General features: G+C 33.2%; 1 protein-coding gene across 6 annotated transcripts in view; it reads left to right on the plus strand.

The window, feature by feature from the left end:
- The window catches only part of RUNDC3B (RUN domain containing 3B), a 126,301-nt gene that overhangs the window by 36,275 nt on the left and 71,520 nt on the right, over nucleotides 1-18,506 (plus strand). For 3 of the 6 annotated variants that reach the window (XM_021689686.1, XM_044920062.1, XM_044920064.1), the window contains exons 3-4: nucleotides 12,134-12,184; nucleotides 18,181-18,314. In XM_021689686.1, the coding sequence (XP_021545361.1) occupies nucleotides 12,134-12,184; nucleotides 18,181-18,314 (185 nt within the window). The remainder of the gene's footprint in view (nucleotides 1-12,133; nucleotides 12,185-18,180; nucleotides 18,315-18,506) is intronic. The other 3 variants (XM_021689687.1, XM_044920063.1, XM_021689688.1) reach the window with 1 other exon arrangement.

The raw sequence follows: 18,506 nt of genomic DNA on the forward strand, positions 1-18,506 counted from the left end.
AAGTTGAAAATAGAGCTACCCTACGACCCAGCAATTGCACTACTGGGTATTTACCCCAAAGATACAAATGTAGTGATCCAGAGGGGCACATGCACCCCAATGTTTATAACAGCAATGTCCACAATAGCCAAACTGTGGAAAGAGCCTAGAAGTCCATCAACAGATGAATGGATAAAGAAGATGTGGTGTGTGTGTGTATACACACACACACACAATGGAATATTATGCAGCCATCAAAAAATGAAATCTTGCCCTTTGCAATGACGTGGATGGAACAAGAGGGTATTATGCTAAGTGAAATAAGTCAATCAGAGAAATATAAGTATCATATGATCTCACTGATATGAGGAATTTGAGAAACAAGACAGAGGATCATAGGGGAAGAGAGGGAAAAATGGAACAAGACGAAACCAGAAAGGGAGACAAACCATAAGAGACTCTTAATCTCAGGAAACAAACCGAGGGTTGCTGGAGTGGAGAGGGGTGGGAGGGAGGGGGTGGCTGGGTGATGGACATTGGGGAGGGTATGTACTTCATGGTGAGCACTGTGAATTGTGTAAGACTGATGAATCACAGACCTGTACCCCTGAAACAAATAATACATTATATGTTAATTAAAAAATTTAAAAAAAAGTCTAAAGTCAGTCATCTAAACTTCCACCTTAAGAAATTAAAAAAAGAAAAACCCAAAGCAAGCAAGCAAATAATAAATAAATGTAGAAATCAGTGAACTCAAAAATACAAAAACAATAGATAAAACCAATGACATGAAAGGCTAGTTGTTTGAAAACATTGATAGAATTCATAAGCCTCTACTTAGACTGACCAAGAAAAAGAGAAGACACAGATTACCAATATCAGGAATGAAAGAGGGCATATTACTACAAACCCTGTGTTCAAAAGATAAGTGAATATTATGAACAAGTCTGACCATAAATTTGACAACTCGACAAAATGGACCAATTTCTTGACAGACAAATCCTAACAAAATTTACAAAGAAATAGATAACCTTGCCAGTCATATTTATTCAATTGGTAACTAAAACCTTGTAACAAAATTCAAGGCCTACATAGGTTCACTTGTTGATTGTGACCAACTGTTTAAGAAAGAAATAATAGTAATCCTTCTCATTCTTTTCCCCAGAAGAAGACACAACACTTGCCAACTCATTTTAAGTCAGCATTAGCCTGATGCAACAGTAGACAAAATATTATAAGAAAAGAAAACTATATACTGATACTCTTTGTGGACCTAGGTCCTCAATAAAATATTAACAAATCAAACCCTGGATTGCAAGAGCAGTTCAGTATTGGAAAATCAATTAATGTATTTCATCTTATTAACAGATTAAAGAATAAAAATCACAGAATCATCTCAATAGATCATTTGACAAAGTTTCAACATTTATTTATAGTAAAACCTGTCTACCAACCAGGTTTTAGAAGAGAATTTCCTTCAAGGGCCTTGTGTTAGTTTGGGCTGCCATAGCAAAATACCATAGACTGGGTGGCTTTTATAAACAACAGAAATTTATTTCTTATGGTTCCGGAGACTGATAAGTCCAAGATCAAGTCACTGGTAGATGTGTTTGGTGAGGGCCTGGATCTTGGTTCATAGCTACCATCTTTTTGCTTTTGTCTTCAAATGGCAGAACGAGTGAGGGAGCTTTATGGGGTCTGTGTTATAAAGGCTCTAATCCCATTCATGAGGGTTTATGACTTAATTACTTTGCAAAGGGTCTACCTCCAAATACCATCACATTGGGGATTAGGTTTCAACACTGGGTGGACACAAATGTTTGGTCTGTAGTAGGCATCTATGGAAAAGTATACAGCAAGGTTTCTCCACTTTAGTACTATTGACATTTTGGACAAGATAATTCTTCTAAAACTGAACATGAAGATGTCAGTTCTTTCCATATTGGTCTATAGATTCAATCTCAGAGTCTTAGCAGGCTTTTTTGTAGATATCAAACTAATTCTCTGTATGGCCAGACAAAATAGGCCAAAAGTTTCAAAAAGGAAGAACAAAGTTGTGCACTCAAACTATCTGATTTTCAGATTTACTGTCAAGATAGGTAAGACTGTGTTATTAGTGAAAGCTTAGATAGTAGTAGGTAGGTAAAGAGATACAGAGGAATAGAGTCCAGAAGTAGACCCACACAACGATGCTTGCTTGGTTTTTGGCAAAGATGAAAAGGCAATTCCCTGGTGAAATGATAGTCTTTTTCAACAGATAGTACTGGAACAGTGGGATACTTATATGCAAAAAATGAATGTTGACGCATCCCCCACACCATATATAAAAATTAATTCAACATGGATCATAGACCAAATTTAAAATATAAAAGTATGAAAATTTTAAAAATATAGAACACCTTTTTTATGTTCAATTAGGCTAATGGATTTTAGATACAACAGTAGAAGCTCAATCCATAAAAGCAAAAACATAATATAAAGTGAACCTTATCAAAATTAAAAATTTTTGTCCTCCAGAAGACACTATTAAGAGAATAAGACAAGTCATGGGATAAAATAGCTGCAAATCACATCTTGAATCCAGAATATACAGAGAACTATAAAAATGTAATAATATGAAAACAACCAACCCAACTTAAAAATGGGCAAAAGATTTGAACAGATACTTTACCAGAGACGACAATACAATATGCCAAGTGGTCACATGAAAAGATGCTCAACATCATTAGTCATCTGGGAAATGTAGTTAAAACTGCAGTCAAGTGCTACAACACACCTGTGTGAAGTTCTGATGACAATGTGGGAAAATTGGAATTTTTATATGTTACTGGTGGGAATGTAAAATGGTTTCTCAGCAAGCCCAGTCCTTTACTCCAGAGAAAAGAAAACTATGCTTACACAAAGACCTGTTTATAGTAGCTTTATCCATAATCATTAAAACTGGAAACAACCTAACTGTCCTTCATGAGGTGAATGGGTAAACCAACTGTTATATATCCATACAGTGGACAGACTCAGCAATAAAAAGGAATAAACCTATTTCTACACACAGCAACGTGGATGAATTTCATATGCATTATGTTAAGTGAAAGAAGTGAGACTCTGAAAGTTAGATATTATATGATTACACTTATATGACATTCTAGCAAAGCCCAAACTATAGTTTCAGAGAATAGGATCAGGTGTTAGAGGTTGGTGGGGCGTGTTGATTATATAGCACCAGCCTGAAGGAGTTGTTGGTGTGTGTGTGTGTGTTTGATGATGAAACTGTTATGTATCTTATGGTCTTCGTTACATGACTCCTGACATTTTTCAAAAATCATAGAACTGTACAACATTTAAATTTACTGTGAATTTAAAAATACGACTCATCCAAATTCTGTTGCTTCCCATTAAAGGGGGAAAGATCCTCCTTTTTCATTGTAATACTTAAAATTCCCACTCTTTGATCTCCAATTACTTTAGGAAATTGGGTAGCTTGTCATAGAACACTAAAAAGAAACCCCAAAGAACATTCTTTTACCATTACCTTTCCACATTTTTCTTGGCTAAATGTAACTTTTACTTTTCCTCTTCTTTGGAAATGAATCATAGCATGAGTTTCCTGTTCTTTTTCTGGAGTATGTGTCTTACTGACATTTCACTTATATTTTCCTCTTCCCCCCCAACTTTACCTTATTCCCCCTGATTGTTTCTACACATACATACCCTATTCTCTTTGTCCCACTTGATTTCTCATTTAGTAATCAGTCTAGACCCCGTGCTAGGGTCTTGGGAGATTAGTTAAGGTATGCTTTCCCATGAAAGTCTGTCTTGGAGGGCAGAAGGAGGATACATTAATAATAGTGTATAGTAGTGTCACTGAGTCATAACAGAAGTATTAATGAGCATAATGTAGCACAAAAGAAGAAATAACTCATTCTGCTTAGACAGGTCAGGGAAGGCTTTATACAGGAAAGAAGCATAAAAGTGGCTCAAATTAAAATTGAATTCTTTAAAATGTCACCTGTAACTTTGATTATAGACTAGTAGTATAGACAGTTTAAGAACAATATGAAATTTAGTTGTAAAGTGGTCAGAAACAGTCTTATAAACTTCAGCTAGGTGGTGTGGGGATGGGATATAGTAGTGAATTTTGTAAAGGTTATATGGAATATAACTGATTAAAATGAAAAAGTTTCTGAGCATCATAAAGGGTAATCAAATAGTAATATACTACTTACTAAAGAAAAAATGATCAAGTATAATGAGACAGTGTCAAATTTCCTGTGAATCTGCTAATTTTACTTATTAACATTGGGCTTGCTGACTCACATTCAATTTAGATTTTTCCTTGATTCTGGATATTATTTTATGGTTGTACTTGGGTGCAGTGGATCCCTTTTTTCTTTTTAGATAGCTGTGTTCTAGCCTCATCGGTCTTTTGCTTTCTTGCACCAGGCAAATTCCTGCCAGAGTCCACTAGTATAGTGTCTGTTCCCTATGTACAGAAAACACTTCTAGATATCTGAATGGTTAACTCCCCCATCCATTCAAAACTTCTCTTTGATGCCTAAACCCTTCCACCATATTTTAAATTATAATTCACTTCCTCTCCTTTTATCCACAAGCACTCCTGTCCTCTTTTCCCTGCACTGTTTTTTTTTTTTAAGATTTTATTTATTTGACAGAGAGAGCGCACAAGAGAACACAAGCAGGGTGAGTGGGAGAGGTAGAAGCAGGCTTCCCGCTGAGCAGGGAGCCCGATGCGGGGCTCGATCCCAGGACCCTGGGATCATGACCTGAGTCAGACGCTTAACGACTGAGCCACCCAGGTGCCCCTTCCCTGCACTATTTTTTAAGTGTTTACTTCTAACGTATTATGTGACTGACTTATTATGTTTATTGTTCATTAACGGTCTGTCTTTACCACCACTAAAATGTAAGCTCCACCAGGGCAAAGATCTTTGTCTGCTTTGTTCATTGATGTATCCCAGATCTCTAGTGCCTGGGATATGGTAGGCACTCAGTGAGTATTTGTTGGAAAATAGAATCCTTGATGCAAGCATAATCTCTGGGGTTTTTTTCTCCCAATAACATCTGGATTCAGATTCTTAAAATAAGTTAGAATGCCTGTGACTTAACATTTTACAATTTCTCCAGTCCACTTGAACTGTTATACTAAGCATTGCTCAGGAACACTGGCTTGAACTTCAAAGCTCTTCCTGACTTCGGTGATTAAAATAGTTACCTCCCCATGAGGCCACCTTTTGAAGTATAGTATAAACACTGTTAGAAACAATGGATAAAGATAAACCTGTTCATTTGGCTTTTGAATTTTCTTTGTTCATTTTTGAAGGTTTTCCAACTTTTGATTTTTGGTTTGCACACAAAATGAGACGGGAATTGTTTCTGTAGTAACATATGAATGCAACTCACCCAATAAAAAACCCATATTCTTAGGCCAAAACATGATATAAGAGATAAGAAAGTGGCTCTGAAGGTTACCAGAATTTGGCTTTTAGACAATGGACAAGGCCGTTCTGAGAAACATCCTTTTAAGTTATGTGCTTGGAAATTTAGGAAAGCTTGAGCAGATTTTGTATCTCAGAAAATGATAATATTAAAGTAATTCTTGAAATACCCAGTGTTATATGTAGTGTGGTAAATTTGGTTTAGTGTCTTAAATTGTATAGGGAATAAAATTAACCTCTATATAATATAGTAAATTTAAGTTTAGTAGTGAATAAATAAATAGATTCTAAAGATAAAAAGCCTTAGTTTGTGAAGCAAGTATGAAGGAAAAAGTAGCTGGAAAATTTGTCACTCAAATTTCCCTATTCTTCATGTATCTTTTTCAATTAAAGTTATATTCCTATACTTCATTTAATACTAAACTTGTAGCCCTGATTTTTTTTTTGTTTTTCTGTTGCCTTTAAAAAGCCTCATTCTTGGGGTGCCTGGGTGGCTCAGTCGTTAAGCACCTGCCTTCGGCTCCGGTCATGGTCCCAGGGTCCTGGGATCGAGCCCCACATTGGGCTCCCTCCTCTGCGGGGAGCCTGCTTCTCCCTCTCCCACTCCCCCTGCTTCTGTTCCCTCTCTCGCTGTGTCTCTCTCTGTCAAATAAATAAATAAAATCTTTAAAAAAAAATTTAAAAAAAATGAAAGCCTCATTCTTCACATTAGGATTTTATCCCATAACGGGTATATAATCTACTTGACTTGACTTTTAATTGTTCTGTATATACTTTTATCTTCTTGGGCTACCGTTTTTTGCCTTCCCTCTTCCCTCCTACTCCTCATAAAAGTGACCAGAGATTCAAATTTAGAGCTGCAGGAATATTAATAAAATCTTCCAGAAATTGTAGATATAATTGCAGCTGGTATAACTGTCACATATATATGTACACATGAATGTGTATGTATTTGTATTTCCTTTGCTATGATCTATATTTTGCCCTTAGTATATTGTAGGCATCTTTTCATGGCCATATTGTATTTTCCATTTAATTTTATTTTTTGGTAGTTTTAAGTGAGATTAAACTAATGTATCATAAAACTCACCATTGTAACCATTTTAAAATGTATAATTCATTGATATTTAGTATACTTACAATGTTGTGCAATTACCAGTACTGCCTAGTTCCAGAACATTTTCATCACCCTAAAAAGAAACTCCATACCCTTAAGTGGTCACTTCTTTTCTCTCCACCCCCCTCCCCTGGCAACCACTAATCCACTTTCAGTCCTTATGGATTTACTTATTCTGGACATTTCATGCAAAGGAAATCATAAAATATACGACCTTTTGTGTTTGGCTTCTTTCACTTCGCATAAAGTTTTCAAGGTTCATCCATGTTGTAGTGTGTATCACGTATCAGTAGCTCTTTTTTATGGCTAAATAATATTCCATTATATGGATATATACCACATTTTGTGTATCTATTTAATGGATGTTCGATTGTTTCTGCTTTTTTTCTCTCATAAATAAGACTGCTGTGAACATCTATGTATAAGGTTCTGTTTGAACAAATGTTTTCTGTTTTCTTGAATATGTTTCCATTTCATATTTAACCAAGTACATAATCTGTTGCATGAATTAACTGTAATTAATTTCCTATTTATTTTCTCCTAATTTTTCCTTTCATAAACATGCTGTTAAGTTCCTGAACATTTATGTTTACATGGTTTTCTAATTTCTTTAAAATTATTTCCTGTTAATGGTAGTAGCTAATGAATTCTTAGAGTTGTAATTACTGAAATACAGGGTATGCACATTCTGATATATATACTATTATTTTAATATATGCTGCTATACTGTCTACCAGAAAAGTTGTACCAATAATAATGTATGTAATTGTTATTTTTATCATATCCTCATTGTATTATTGTTAATATTAAAAAAATTCTAATATGAAAAAATTTTAATTTGATAGGGGAAAATATCTTTTTGGCCTTCTATTAATACGAAATACATAAAATATTCTGTTATTTTAATTTGCATTTATATGCAAATGAGATTGAGGATATTTTCATGTTTATTAAAAAAATTTTTTTTGTAATTTCCTGATTATGACCTTTGCCTATTTATTTTGTGGAGTGAGTCTTCTTACTTACCCTCAAATAGAAAAAAACTATTTACATCGCATAGAACTAGCTTTTATGTAGCCCATTTTGATCAATAATGGTTCTTTTTTTCTCCTTGATATTGGTCTTTCTACATGATTTCTATTGGTATTTTATTATTTCATTTTATGCTTATCATTTTTCACTTGAGAGTTTATTATTTGTTTTGAAACATCTGAAATATTTTTCCTGTCTTAGTTTTATAAGATTTTATATAATTTTGTGCATGTTTAAAATTCTAAAACACAATCTCCACATACTTAGGTACTTGCTTCTGTTTGGAGCCATAGGATTGTAGTAGTACTCTTAATTATGGTTTTTGCTGTAAGCATTTCTGGGTGAAGAACAAGAAAAATGTCTTCAGTATTTGTACTTATTTGGATATATGGTCTTTATGTTTTATAACCAACTCAGAATTTTCAAGGAGTCATTTTAATCCCCCAATTTAAATATTTATTTATTTATAGAATGAGAGATTTACTAGTGGTTTTCAACTTTGTTATTTCTGGAGTATTTTTAGATTTATTTTACATGAACTTCACTTCCCAAATCCTTTCAAATTAAGGAATCTAATCTAGATTTGACTTCTGAAAGGGCATACCACCAGAAGAAAATGTTTTTAAAATACTTAAATAATATCTACCATTGATAACCTTGCCTCAGATTTTTTTGAAAGTTTTTTTTAATGTATAAGAGAGGTAAAGAAATTTATGATTCTACCAGGTAATACAGGTTCTTGGATTTAGGAGGAATTGACGGTCTCTGAAGTTCTTTCTTACGTTTATTTATCTGTGTTTGTAGCCCTTTGCATTTCTGCCAGAAAAATAATTGGACATTTCCAGTTTGATCTGATGATTTTTGTGGAATTAGCATAGAGCATCTTACAGTACTTATAATTATTAAATTATATTTTGTTTATTTTCAGTAATGGAAAGTTGCTGTCTCATTAAATTTTTTGTTATGTAAATTCAGCATTTTTTAATGCTCAAATATTTCTCATTCTTATAGAACAAGGAAGAGATTGCACAGTTTAATGAACTTTAGGTCATTTTTGGAGGGCATCATAATTTCATTTCCTATGTCTTCTGATTTTCTAATTTCAAGAGTTGTTCATTCATATAACCTAATATTTTATTAAAATTCTTCCTACATGTGTTTCCTTTAAAGTCACTATGACTTTTAAAATGTAAAATATTTTCATGTTTTTGATACTCAGGTTTTAAAAATTGTTGAATCAGTGAACAAATACTTTTGTTTCTAATGTATCTACCATCTACCTATAAATGTCATTTTAAAGCAGTCTTTTGAAAGCTTAAGATAAGTTTTATATGGTGGTACAATTTAATTTCAGAATCTTAAGAGATGAAAAATTACCACATAGAAAGAAAAATAATATTGTTTCATTGTTAGCTGAATACAGTACATACTACAGTTGTAAATATTGCTTCACTGAATGATTTTTCTCTTACATATATATACATGGCTTGAAGATCCAAAATTTCAAACAATAAGAACTTGCATGAATATTATCAGTGACAAAATAAAATATATTCTATTTGGTATTGCCAATTAAAAACTTGTGAAAATTCTGAATTACTATCTGATAATTTATAATCAGTTTTGTTACTTGCCTTTCAAATGGCAATTTACAAATCCATTTAAGGATCTTATTTTAGAATCCATCTTGGATCATTTAAAAATAAAGTCATCTACCTGTAACTTTATTAGAAAAATACATACACAGAGAAAGAGAAAAAATTAGAATATAGCGAAGGCAGATGTTTACCTTCTGCATTTATCAAATTAATCATGATAATTAATGTAGCTTAGTCATCAAAGAAATCAAAATGAATAGAAAGCTAAAGTTGGAACAAGAACTAACGTGAAAAAAAATGGAAGAATAAATGGCATATTCATGAATTAGAATTATATTCAGTCTTATCACCAAGGCAGATTTGTGGTCAGTGATCTTTTCTGGATGAAGGCCAATTTCCACATTAATAAAAAGATTATAGTTGGATTTATTTTCAGTTGTTTTTGAAAGTTCATTTGGGGTCAGAAAATACTGTATCTTTAGTATGATTAAACATTCTTTTATTGTATCCATTTCTGAGTAGATTCTTCTTTTGACTAAAATTTCAGAAATTAACACCTACTATAACTATATATGATATGATTGTAATGGTACATTTGAAATGAATTTTGTTTTTTAACAAAACACTTTGGTATACTTAGTTTTGTTGAAACTGTTTTTCTGCGCTGCTTAATGGTAAAATACTGTTTCTCTTAATGTTAATATATTTTATAACAAAGGGTTTTATTTCAGTTGCAAATGAGACCCTTTTCTCCAAACAATTCCTTGGGCCACTCTGAAATAATGTGAGCTTTGTAGTTCACTTATTCATTTACTTTTTTGGCAGCAACTATGCTAAGAATTTAAATTTTATAAGAAAAATATTCACCCCAGTCAAACTATAAGTTTACTGCTCATTTTTTTGTTTTGTTTTTCTTATTTCTGAGGCTGTCAGTGACAACTCATAACCAACCAGGAAAACCAATTGACTGATTCTCCTCCTTCTGTCAAGTCTTGTCTCATGAGTAGATCAGCATGAGGTGACAGCAAACAGAGATGGTATATAGGCATGCTCTCTCTGGGCCTCTGCTTTCTTATCTATAAAATAAAAGAATTGTTGAAATTTAATTACAGATAATTTGGAATCTAGTGGATTGTTCCTTGGTCTGGATGCTCCTGGTTCCTTATAACTGATGTAGAGTAAGATACTAAATTATGATTAAAGCAATTAAGGCCTACAAATAAGTGAAAGCATTTTAATTTTTTAAAATTTTCATGTGGTATTTTACAGCCAAAATAAAAACCATTTGCATAATGAAGACATAAAGGCTAACATACTAACAGCTTTAAAAAAATACTAATCTATAAATTGTGATTTATAATAGAGTTAGTAATTGTTTCTCACTTTATACCAGGGATTGATTAAGTCATGACATAAATCTGGACATGATATATCTTATTTAATACATTTTTTTAAAGATTTTATTTATTTGACAGAGAGAGGCAGGCAGAGGGAGAGGGAGAAGCAGGCTCCCTGCAGAGCAGAGAGCCTACCCGGAGCTCGGTCCCAGAATCCTGGGATCATGACCTGAGCAGAAGGCAGATGCTTAATCATCTGAGCCACCCAGGCGCCCCCTATTTAATACATTTTTTGAAGTAAAATTCTTTTAAGTAAGATTTTCCGTGGACATTGTTTTTACTCTGATAACTTTTTTGGTTATATTAATGACTACAAATAAGATACATAACTTTGTCGTCAGGGCAGAGATAGTAAACATTGGTTTAAACATTAAGAATTGTCTTAATATTTGCAATGAAAACATTCTATTCTGATTTGCATCTCAATGCTGAGAAATTTTCATTTTTGTAGTAGTTGTAGCAACAACATGATCTTCTAATGTGGGTTCAATTAGAATACCAAATTATAGTTCCTTTTGAATATGTGTTTCCAAATTTAATAGTCATTAAAAATGTTATACATTGAAGTAGGAGGATAGAGAGTGAATGGTCAACACATATATGTAGCCAATAGCACAAACTATCTACATCTTCTTCCTTTCATTTTCATACATTACTGACTGTGTGTGCTGTTGGTTTTGTTTGGTTTCAGAAAGAGTATAAATAATTGGCAAGGTATATGGGACCATGTCCTGTTGGAGATTTCAGTGTTTGGTTATGAGAGAAGAAAAGATCATTTTTGGGGAATGCAACTTTAGAAATTTGGCTTTGGAGTTTTCCTGTATAATTATACTAGGAGTTCCCAAACAACATAGCAAGGATTTACAGTACTTTTCCAGATGGTGGTTGTTAAACAATAATTGGAAGCTGTAGGAAATAAAACAGCATTTTGCATGAAGTAGGCATTCAGTCAACATTGGTTAAACTGAAGAACATTCTTCTTGATATCTAAGTGCTGTTCTCATAATTCACAAAAGAAAAAAACATAAAAATTTTAACTCTTCTTAGGCCCAAAAAATAAGAGCTGTTCTTCAAAATGAATTTTCTTACAACTTTTAGAAAAGTTAACAGTAAAAAAAGTCTATTTATTTTTAAAGTTGAAACTTTATAAGAAATATAGTTTAATAATAATTTTCCTAACCAATCTTATAAAGTCTGAGGTGCAAAGCTAGCAAATTCAGTCAAGCTTTTGCTCCTTTTGCCCTGTCATCATCAGCCTATCATGTTTGGGAAAGAATGATGGCCCTGAAAGCAAACAGGGAGCCTGTTTCTGTGACTTATAGATACCCTCCCTTCTCCAGTAGAATAGGTGACAAGGGACCAGTTTGATTTACGTGCTGAGTATACCTCATAATTCATCTTAACTGAGTTCATTTTATTTATTAGGTAAATGTAGTATTTATTGCATCCAGATAATGTGTAGCCATCTTATTTGGGCTATTCAGTTTGCAATTGTAAACTTGATGGCAGGTTTCTTAAATATCTGTATGTTGTTGTTGTTGTTTATTTTTTTTAAAGAGATATCCCAAAGTTGCAGATGGCTGGCTCATCTCCAAATACCTCTTCAAGGTACTCTATGCTGGTGATGTCTCCCGCCACTGAGCTGCGCGGGAGCATGGAATTGACTTACTGGGGAGGGCTGTATCAGTTAAGTGATCTCTTTTAGTACATTGCATGGGTTTTGCAAAGCTTTCTGTTTTTTGCTTTTGTTAATCCAGAGGGCACAAATATGCTTATGCTAACTTTTAAATTAAAATCTTGTTGTAAACCCACACAATATAATAATCCATTTACTCTCCTTCTTTTCTCATGTGACCCCCTGCATATTTCTTTAAGTTCCCATGGTTTTAATCACTTTTATTAATCATGCGTATCTGTGCGATTACATTTTATTGTAACTCTTAACAATATAAGAATTATTAGTTATCTCCTCAGTTTTGTAAGTGTGTATAATAATATTTGTATTACATGCAAACTGGGGGCTTAGGGAAGATGTGCGATTTTTCCAGAGTCATTCAGTGAAACATTCATGGGCAGTATCAATAACTGCTTTGCCATTCTGGAATCATTAGTGGGAATATATTCCTTAGTTTCCTTTCTCCCAGGTAGAATGCATGCCTTTATTCACTTACTCAAAACTTTTTAATTGAGTTCCTCCTGTCTGCAAAATACTGCTAGGCTCTGTACTTAATGGACTAGCCTTTTTTATATTTTTTTAATTAGAAAAGAAGTATATAGTCATTATTTCTAAGGATTACAATTAAGACAAAAGATGGAAAGTAAAAACAAGCCTCTTTTCCTCAACCCTCATTCCCACAAGTAATCATTTTAAACAGTTTCATTTGTTTTATGTCCTCTATATATAGCCTTAATCACTACGGAAACAGATTATGCTTGATTTCTTCAGGGCTCACATTTATGTGTTGTTCTCTGTATGGAGTTCAGCCTTAGGAACTCTAATTCAGTCTGCCAGTATTCTAAGCCTTTTGTTAAAAAGCTGGTAGAAGAAGAAGACAAAATCTTTGTCTTCTACTTGGAAAGATGGTAAAATTACTGGATAAAAAGTTTAAGTCAAATTCAATTTTCAGATTTTTGGTGAACCTGGTTATCTTGATTTTTTTTGTCTTGAAAGATTACGAATTGACTCATTTTTATGGTATTAGATACATATTATAGATAATTGTGATAAATTCCTTACCAGTGAACAAGACATTTTCAGTAACAAAGAATAATAATTATGTTTTGTAAATTAGAAACTGTGCTTCATAGTTGTTAAATGATTTACTTGAGATGTCCTGTAAGTAACATACAAAGCTAGCAATAGAAGTACAACTGAGTATCTAATCTAGACTCATACTTCTTAAGATTCAGCTTAATATGTAATTAAAGTTATTTTTAAAGTATTTAGATTCCTTTTCTAGAATATTAATATGAAATTTTACTTAGAAAATTAATCAAGGTCATTATTTTACTTTCAAAGCTTGGTAGTCTAATAAATATGAACCTCAACTAAAAATAGTAGTTTCTTTTAAAAAAGGAAAAGACTCTGTCCTCTTGCAGAAATGGGAGTTTTCTCTGCTTAGCAAAAATATAATAGAAAATATTAAACTGACTTTTATAAATTAGCAGTAAGAAATTCAAGATTGCTGTTAAAGAATTTAAAGTGAAAAGTTAAAAGTTGAATTCATCTAAATACTAATATATTGGCAACAATTAATCCACCTGTAACCATTTTCCTTTAAGTATCTGAAAACTTTTACAGTGATATCAGAGTGGTTAATTAAAATTCAATGGGACTATCTTTTATTGCTTGTTTAGTTGAGTCGCAGTTCCAAGGTGATAGTCTTTGATACTGTCTAATCTAGGCGATGCATTGTAACACTAACTTCAGCTTGGGGGACGAGTTTTTCATTTGCTCTTTACATAGGTAAGCACTTATACAAAGAGTAGAGAAAGGAAGTCACTTAACAGATTCATTTATATTTTATATTATCAAAAGATGATGTGTCAGTCACTACTAAGTAGAGAACCACTTTAGAAAATTTAGTCCTTGTTCTTAGAAGGTCTCATTCCAGCTGTGAACTAAGATATAAGCAAAACACAGATACATTGCATGATGTAAACAGACGTCTAACTTAAGAAATATAGAAGAGTAATTTTATTTTTTAATTTTTTTAGAAGAGTTATTATAAAATAACCTTGGACCTTAGAGATCACAGGCCATATTTAGGTGCTGAAAATAAGACAGTTTTGTGGGAAAGATATCACATAGCTGGTCAGTAGTACATTACCTTTTAGTCCAGCAAACTTTTTTTTTTTTAAGATTTTATTTATTTGACAGAGAGAGATACAGCGAGAGAGGGAACACAAGCAGGGGAGTGGGAGAGGCTTCCCGCTCAGCAGGGAGCCCGATGCGGGGCTCCATCCTAGGATCCTGGGATCATGACCTGAGCCGAAGGCAGACACTTAACCCACTGAGCCACCCAGGCGCCCCTAGTCCAGCAAACTTTTCACCCTTTCTTTCTTTGCCTTAAAATGAATTAGAGTCAGATTGATGGAATGTCAATAAGTTTTGAAAAAGTTGTTTAACTTCATCATTGGTAAAATTTAACTTCTAAGAAAACATGTAGCAGAAAGCATATTATACACCTATCAATAGCTTTTAAAAGAATTGTTAGTGACAGGATGTTTCTTCTCCAGAATAAAATTTCTTCAAGATATAGACTAGTTGTTCCCTTGCTGTGTGATTTGCTTTTATGGCTATTTTTAAAGGAAATGAATGGTTATTTTTAAAGGGAATGAAAATATTTGGGGAGTGATTGTTTATTGCTTCAATAGTTATTTTAAAAGGCATGATCAGCTTTTAGCTTTGTTTTTTAATTTTTCTGTTGCATAGTGATTACAGACTAATAGCCTAAGTACATCTTTTGCTATTAATCTGTGCTTAAGTAAAAATGATCTTCAAATACTATCTCAAGTAACCAATTGAATGCTTCCATTATTTTTAATTAAATTTAACTCTTTCATAGATGCAGAAATTATTTAATTATTTACATAAAATTCTAGGATATATGATTTACAAGAGAGTTTGTTTGGAGGCCTAACAAGGGAATACACCTTCTCTTAATCAAAGCAGATTCTTTTGAATGTGAAAAATTCAGTGTCTTGAATTCAGAACTTCACTTTGGAAATGATGTACATGGAAGAGGAAGGAAGACATAATCAAGCCAAGTCATCCTCACATCTAGTTTGCTAAGTTGATAATAGTGTTGTGAAGATACTACAGGTTTATTTATTTAAGGCCTGCAAATTATGATATGTTATTCTGTTAATTGTTCAGTTTCTCAGTTTGTAATCTGGGAAATCTTGCCATGGTCTCTTGGGTGAAAGTCTTATAGACAGCATACCTTACCCACAGCAGGAGTCCCAAGGATTTAGTGCCCATTCCTTCTCTGTTAACCTTAGCCTAGATTTTGTTTTTTGATATCTTTGTTTCCTCTCCTCCAAAATGGGGCTTTGTTATATTCTTTTGTGATTCTTTGACAGCTTTATTTTAAAACTTCTCATAAATTATTTTCCTTAACCATGTCAAACTCATGAGAAGGTTTAAAATAAAGTCAACAGAGAAAACTTGTGATGTTCCCTTTCTTTAAGATCCTTTCTTGATGGAAGTCTGGCTGTACCTCTCATTTTAAATTATGGAATGATCTTAATTAATAGAAGCCAAAGAAAAAGACTAGAAATATCTTGAGGAGGTAAATTTGAAATGGTTGATATGGGAAAAGGTTGCATTAGGGAGTAAATTTTAAGCATTTTTCTAGATTCTGAGCAAGTAAGGGGGAAATTTTAATTTTGCATCCCATTCCCACTTTGTTTACAGTACAGAGGAGCTTCGGTCTCTTAACTATTTGTATGATAATAGCAATAGTAGTGGTAATAATTGTTAACATCTGTACCAGCCTATAAACTAATTGCTGCACATAGATTATCTCATCTAATTCTCTCAACAGTGTTATCAGGTAGGTACTGCCATTATTGTCAACTCATAGAAGAAACCCTGATTGATAGAGTGAAGTTAACTCATTTGCCCACGATCACATAGCTAGAAAGTCCCTCTGATTCAAAACTCATATTCTTAACCAGTAGACATCCTGCCTCCTCTCCAAATGGCTAACAAATTAATGACATGAATATTGTCCTAAAGACAAACTATAGTAAGGTACTGTACCAGGACCTTTTTTAACTCAAAGAACAGAGGGGGCAAAAGAAAGTGACAGGGAGAGATTGAGAGGAAGAAGGGAGATTATAAGTATTCCTATATATTTTTATTTGTAGGTAGTAAGATTTGATTTTTAAAGAAACATTGAGTTTAGAGACATTGAGTTGAATAAGGATTTGAGAAGCTTTTGTATTTTTATTTATAAAGACAAAGGTATGTTTGTCTGGAATGTTTGACATTCATAATCTAGGATGCACATTTCTTAATACCAGATTGTCCTTGAACTGTCACTATAACAAGATAGATTTTTAAAATTCAAATTTTGTGCCTTGCAATTAAGATGATGTTTTGTATTGATTTACCAGTTGATTTGTTTAACAAATATTTACTGAATGCCTACTCTGAGCCAAGCATGAAGTGTTGGAGATTGATTTGAAGTAGAACAAGACACAATCCCTGCCTTACTGATTATACCACCTAAAATGTAAGATAATCAAGTAAACAGTTATAAGGATAGATAAGCATAGGGTGCTATGTCAGCACATAGGGATTGACCCGCTATAGAGATCGTATGTGGGTTACAAGAAGAAAAGGACTTTAAAAATGTCCTGAATAATGAATAGGAGTTACCAAAATGATATGTACAGTTTCTGTTGGTTAATTAACCATAAATACATTATTAGAAATACCAAGGGGATCTTTTTAAAAAATACCTATGCCTGGGCCCACCCTTAAAGATTTTGATTATTTACCTTGGGATGGAGTCCAGGCATAGGTATTTTTTAAAAAGCAGCTCAGTTATTGTTACGGGCCACTGTGGTTGGAAACCACTGTACTGTCATTTGAGACATCACTCCTAAAATGGTGCTTGTTGACAAGAATACTTTTGATGTTGCTACAGAGAAGCTATTACTGGGGATAGGAAGATTTAAGATAAATAATTAAGGAAGCCCAGACTTAAAATGTAAAAGCAGATCTTTCTACTTTAAGATTAAACAACTTCCCTAGGTAAGACTAATCATTCCAGAAAAGAAAAGAAAGAATTAAGATGTCTCTTATATCCTACTTAAAAATGCTCAGAGTACAAAATGGTGCCCATGGACCACCACTCAGAATCCCATATAGAAATATTAATACTGATGTAAGATAACACGCAAAAGAACATTTGTTCATGAGTAGACACATAATTACCCGATTCTGAAAAGTTATAATGGTACATGCCTGAAAGACTTTTCATGGGTTGCCAACTAGAAGAGAGCAGGTGAATGACAGAGAGGAACTTTATTGGCTTTCTAGATGAGAATGTTGGGTAGATTATGTTTGATCAGTGAACATAGCATTCTAATTCATCATGTGTACTTAGAAGATAGACCACAGCATTGTTTCATTTCTTGGAAGTTTCCTTATGAAGAGGAGGAAAAGTGTTACTATTTTTTCTGTTTCTCTAAGTAGAGGAAGCTTTAGAATGCAACCTTTGACATGTGAATTAATGGTTAACTAGAACCATAAGGAGGGTTTTCTGGGAGCTGTCTAAAAGACTGCCTTAGAATAGTGGAATATTAAACTGCAAGAGATTTTTTTTTTAGTGTCTGGTCCCTTTTTCTTTCATTTGTTTGATTTTGTTGTTGAGAAAACTATGATCCAGGTCTATTAAATAAATGTCCACAGTAGCACAACTAGTTAAAGATAGAGCAGGACTAGATTGAAGGCTTTTTTGCCACTCGGGTTAGTGCCCTTTTCACTATGGCACACTAGGCTGTCTTTTATTTTTCAGAATTTTATTCTTGCATTTTGAATTTTCTAGTCTAGTTTTCTTTTATTTTGTATTACAATTTGTCTCCTGAAGGTCAAGTAACCTGGTTTGGTTATGAAAGTCCTCGTAGCTTCTGGGACTATATCAGAGTGGCTTGCCGGAAAGTTTCACAGAATTGTATCTGCAGCATTGAAAATATGGAAAATGTCAGTTCCTCTAGAGCTAAGGTAAGACATAATTAATAAAATGCCATGTGTATAATCTAATCCTCCACAGTTTTGACTCAAATAGAAAATTCTGAGCTCTTTGCTATACAATTTTTTTTCTTGGTTGGGATTTAGCACTTGACCATGTTTAAAATCTTTTATAGGTTTCTATTTTTTTTTTAGTTGCATATAGTTATATAGAATGCTCTTGAA

This window comes from Neomonachus schauinslandi, chromosome 12 (genome assembly GCF_002201575.2).
Source record: "Neomonachus schauinslandi chromosome 12, ASM220157v2, whole genome shotgun sequence".
NCBI classification, from domain to species: domain Eukaryota; kingdom Metazoa; phylum Chordata; class Mammalia; order Carnivora; family Phocidae; genus Neomonachus; species Neomonachus schauinslandi.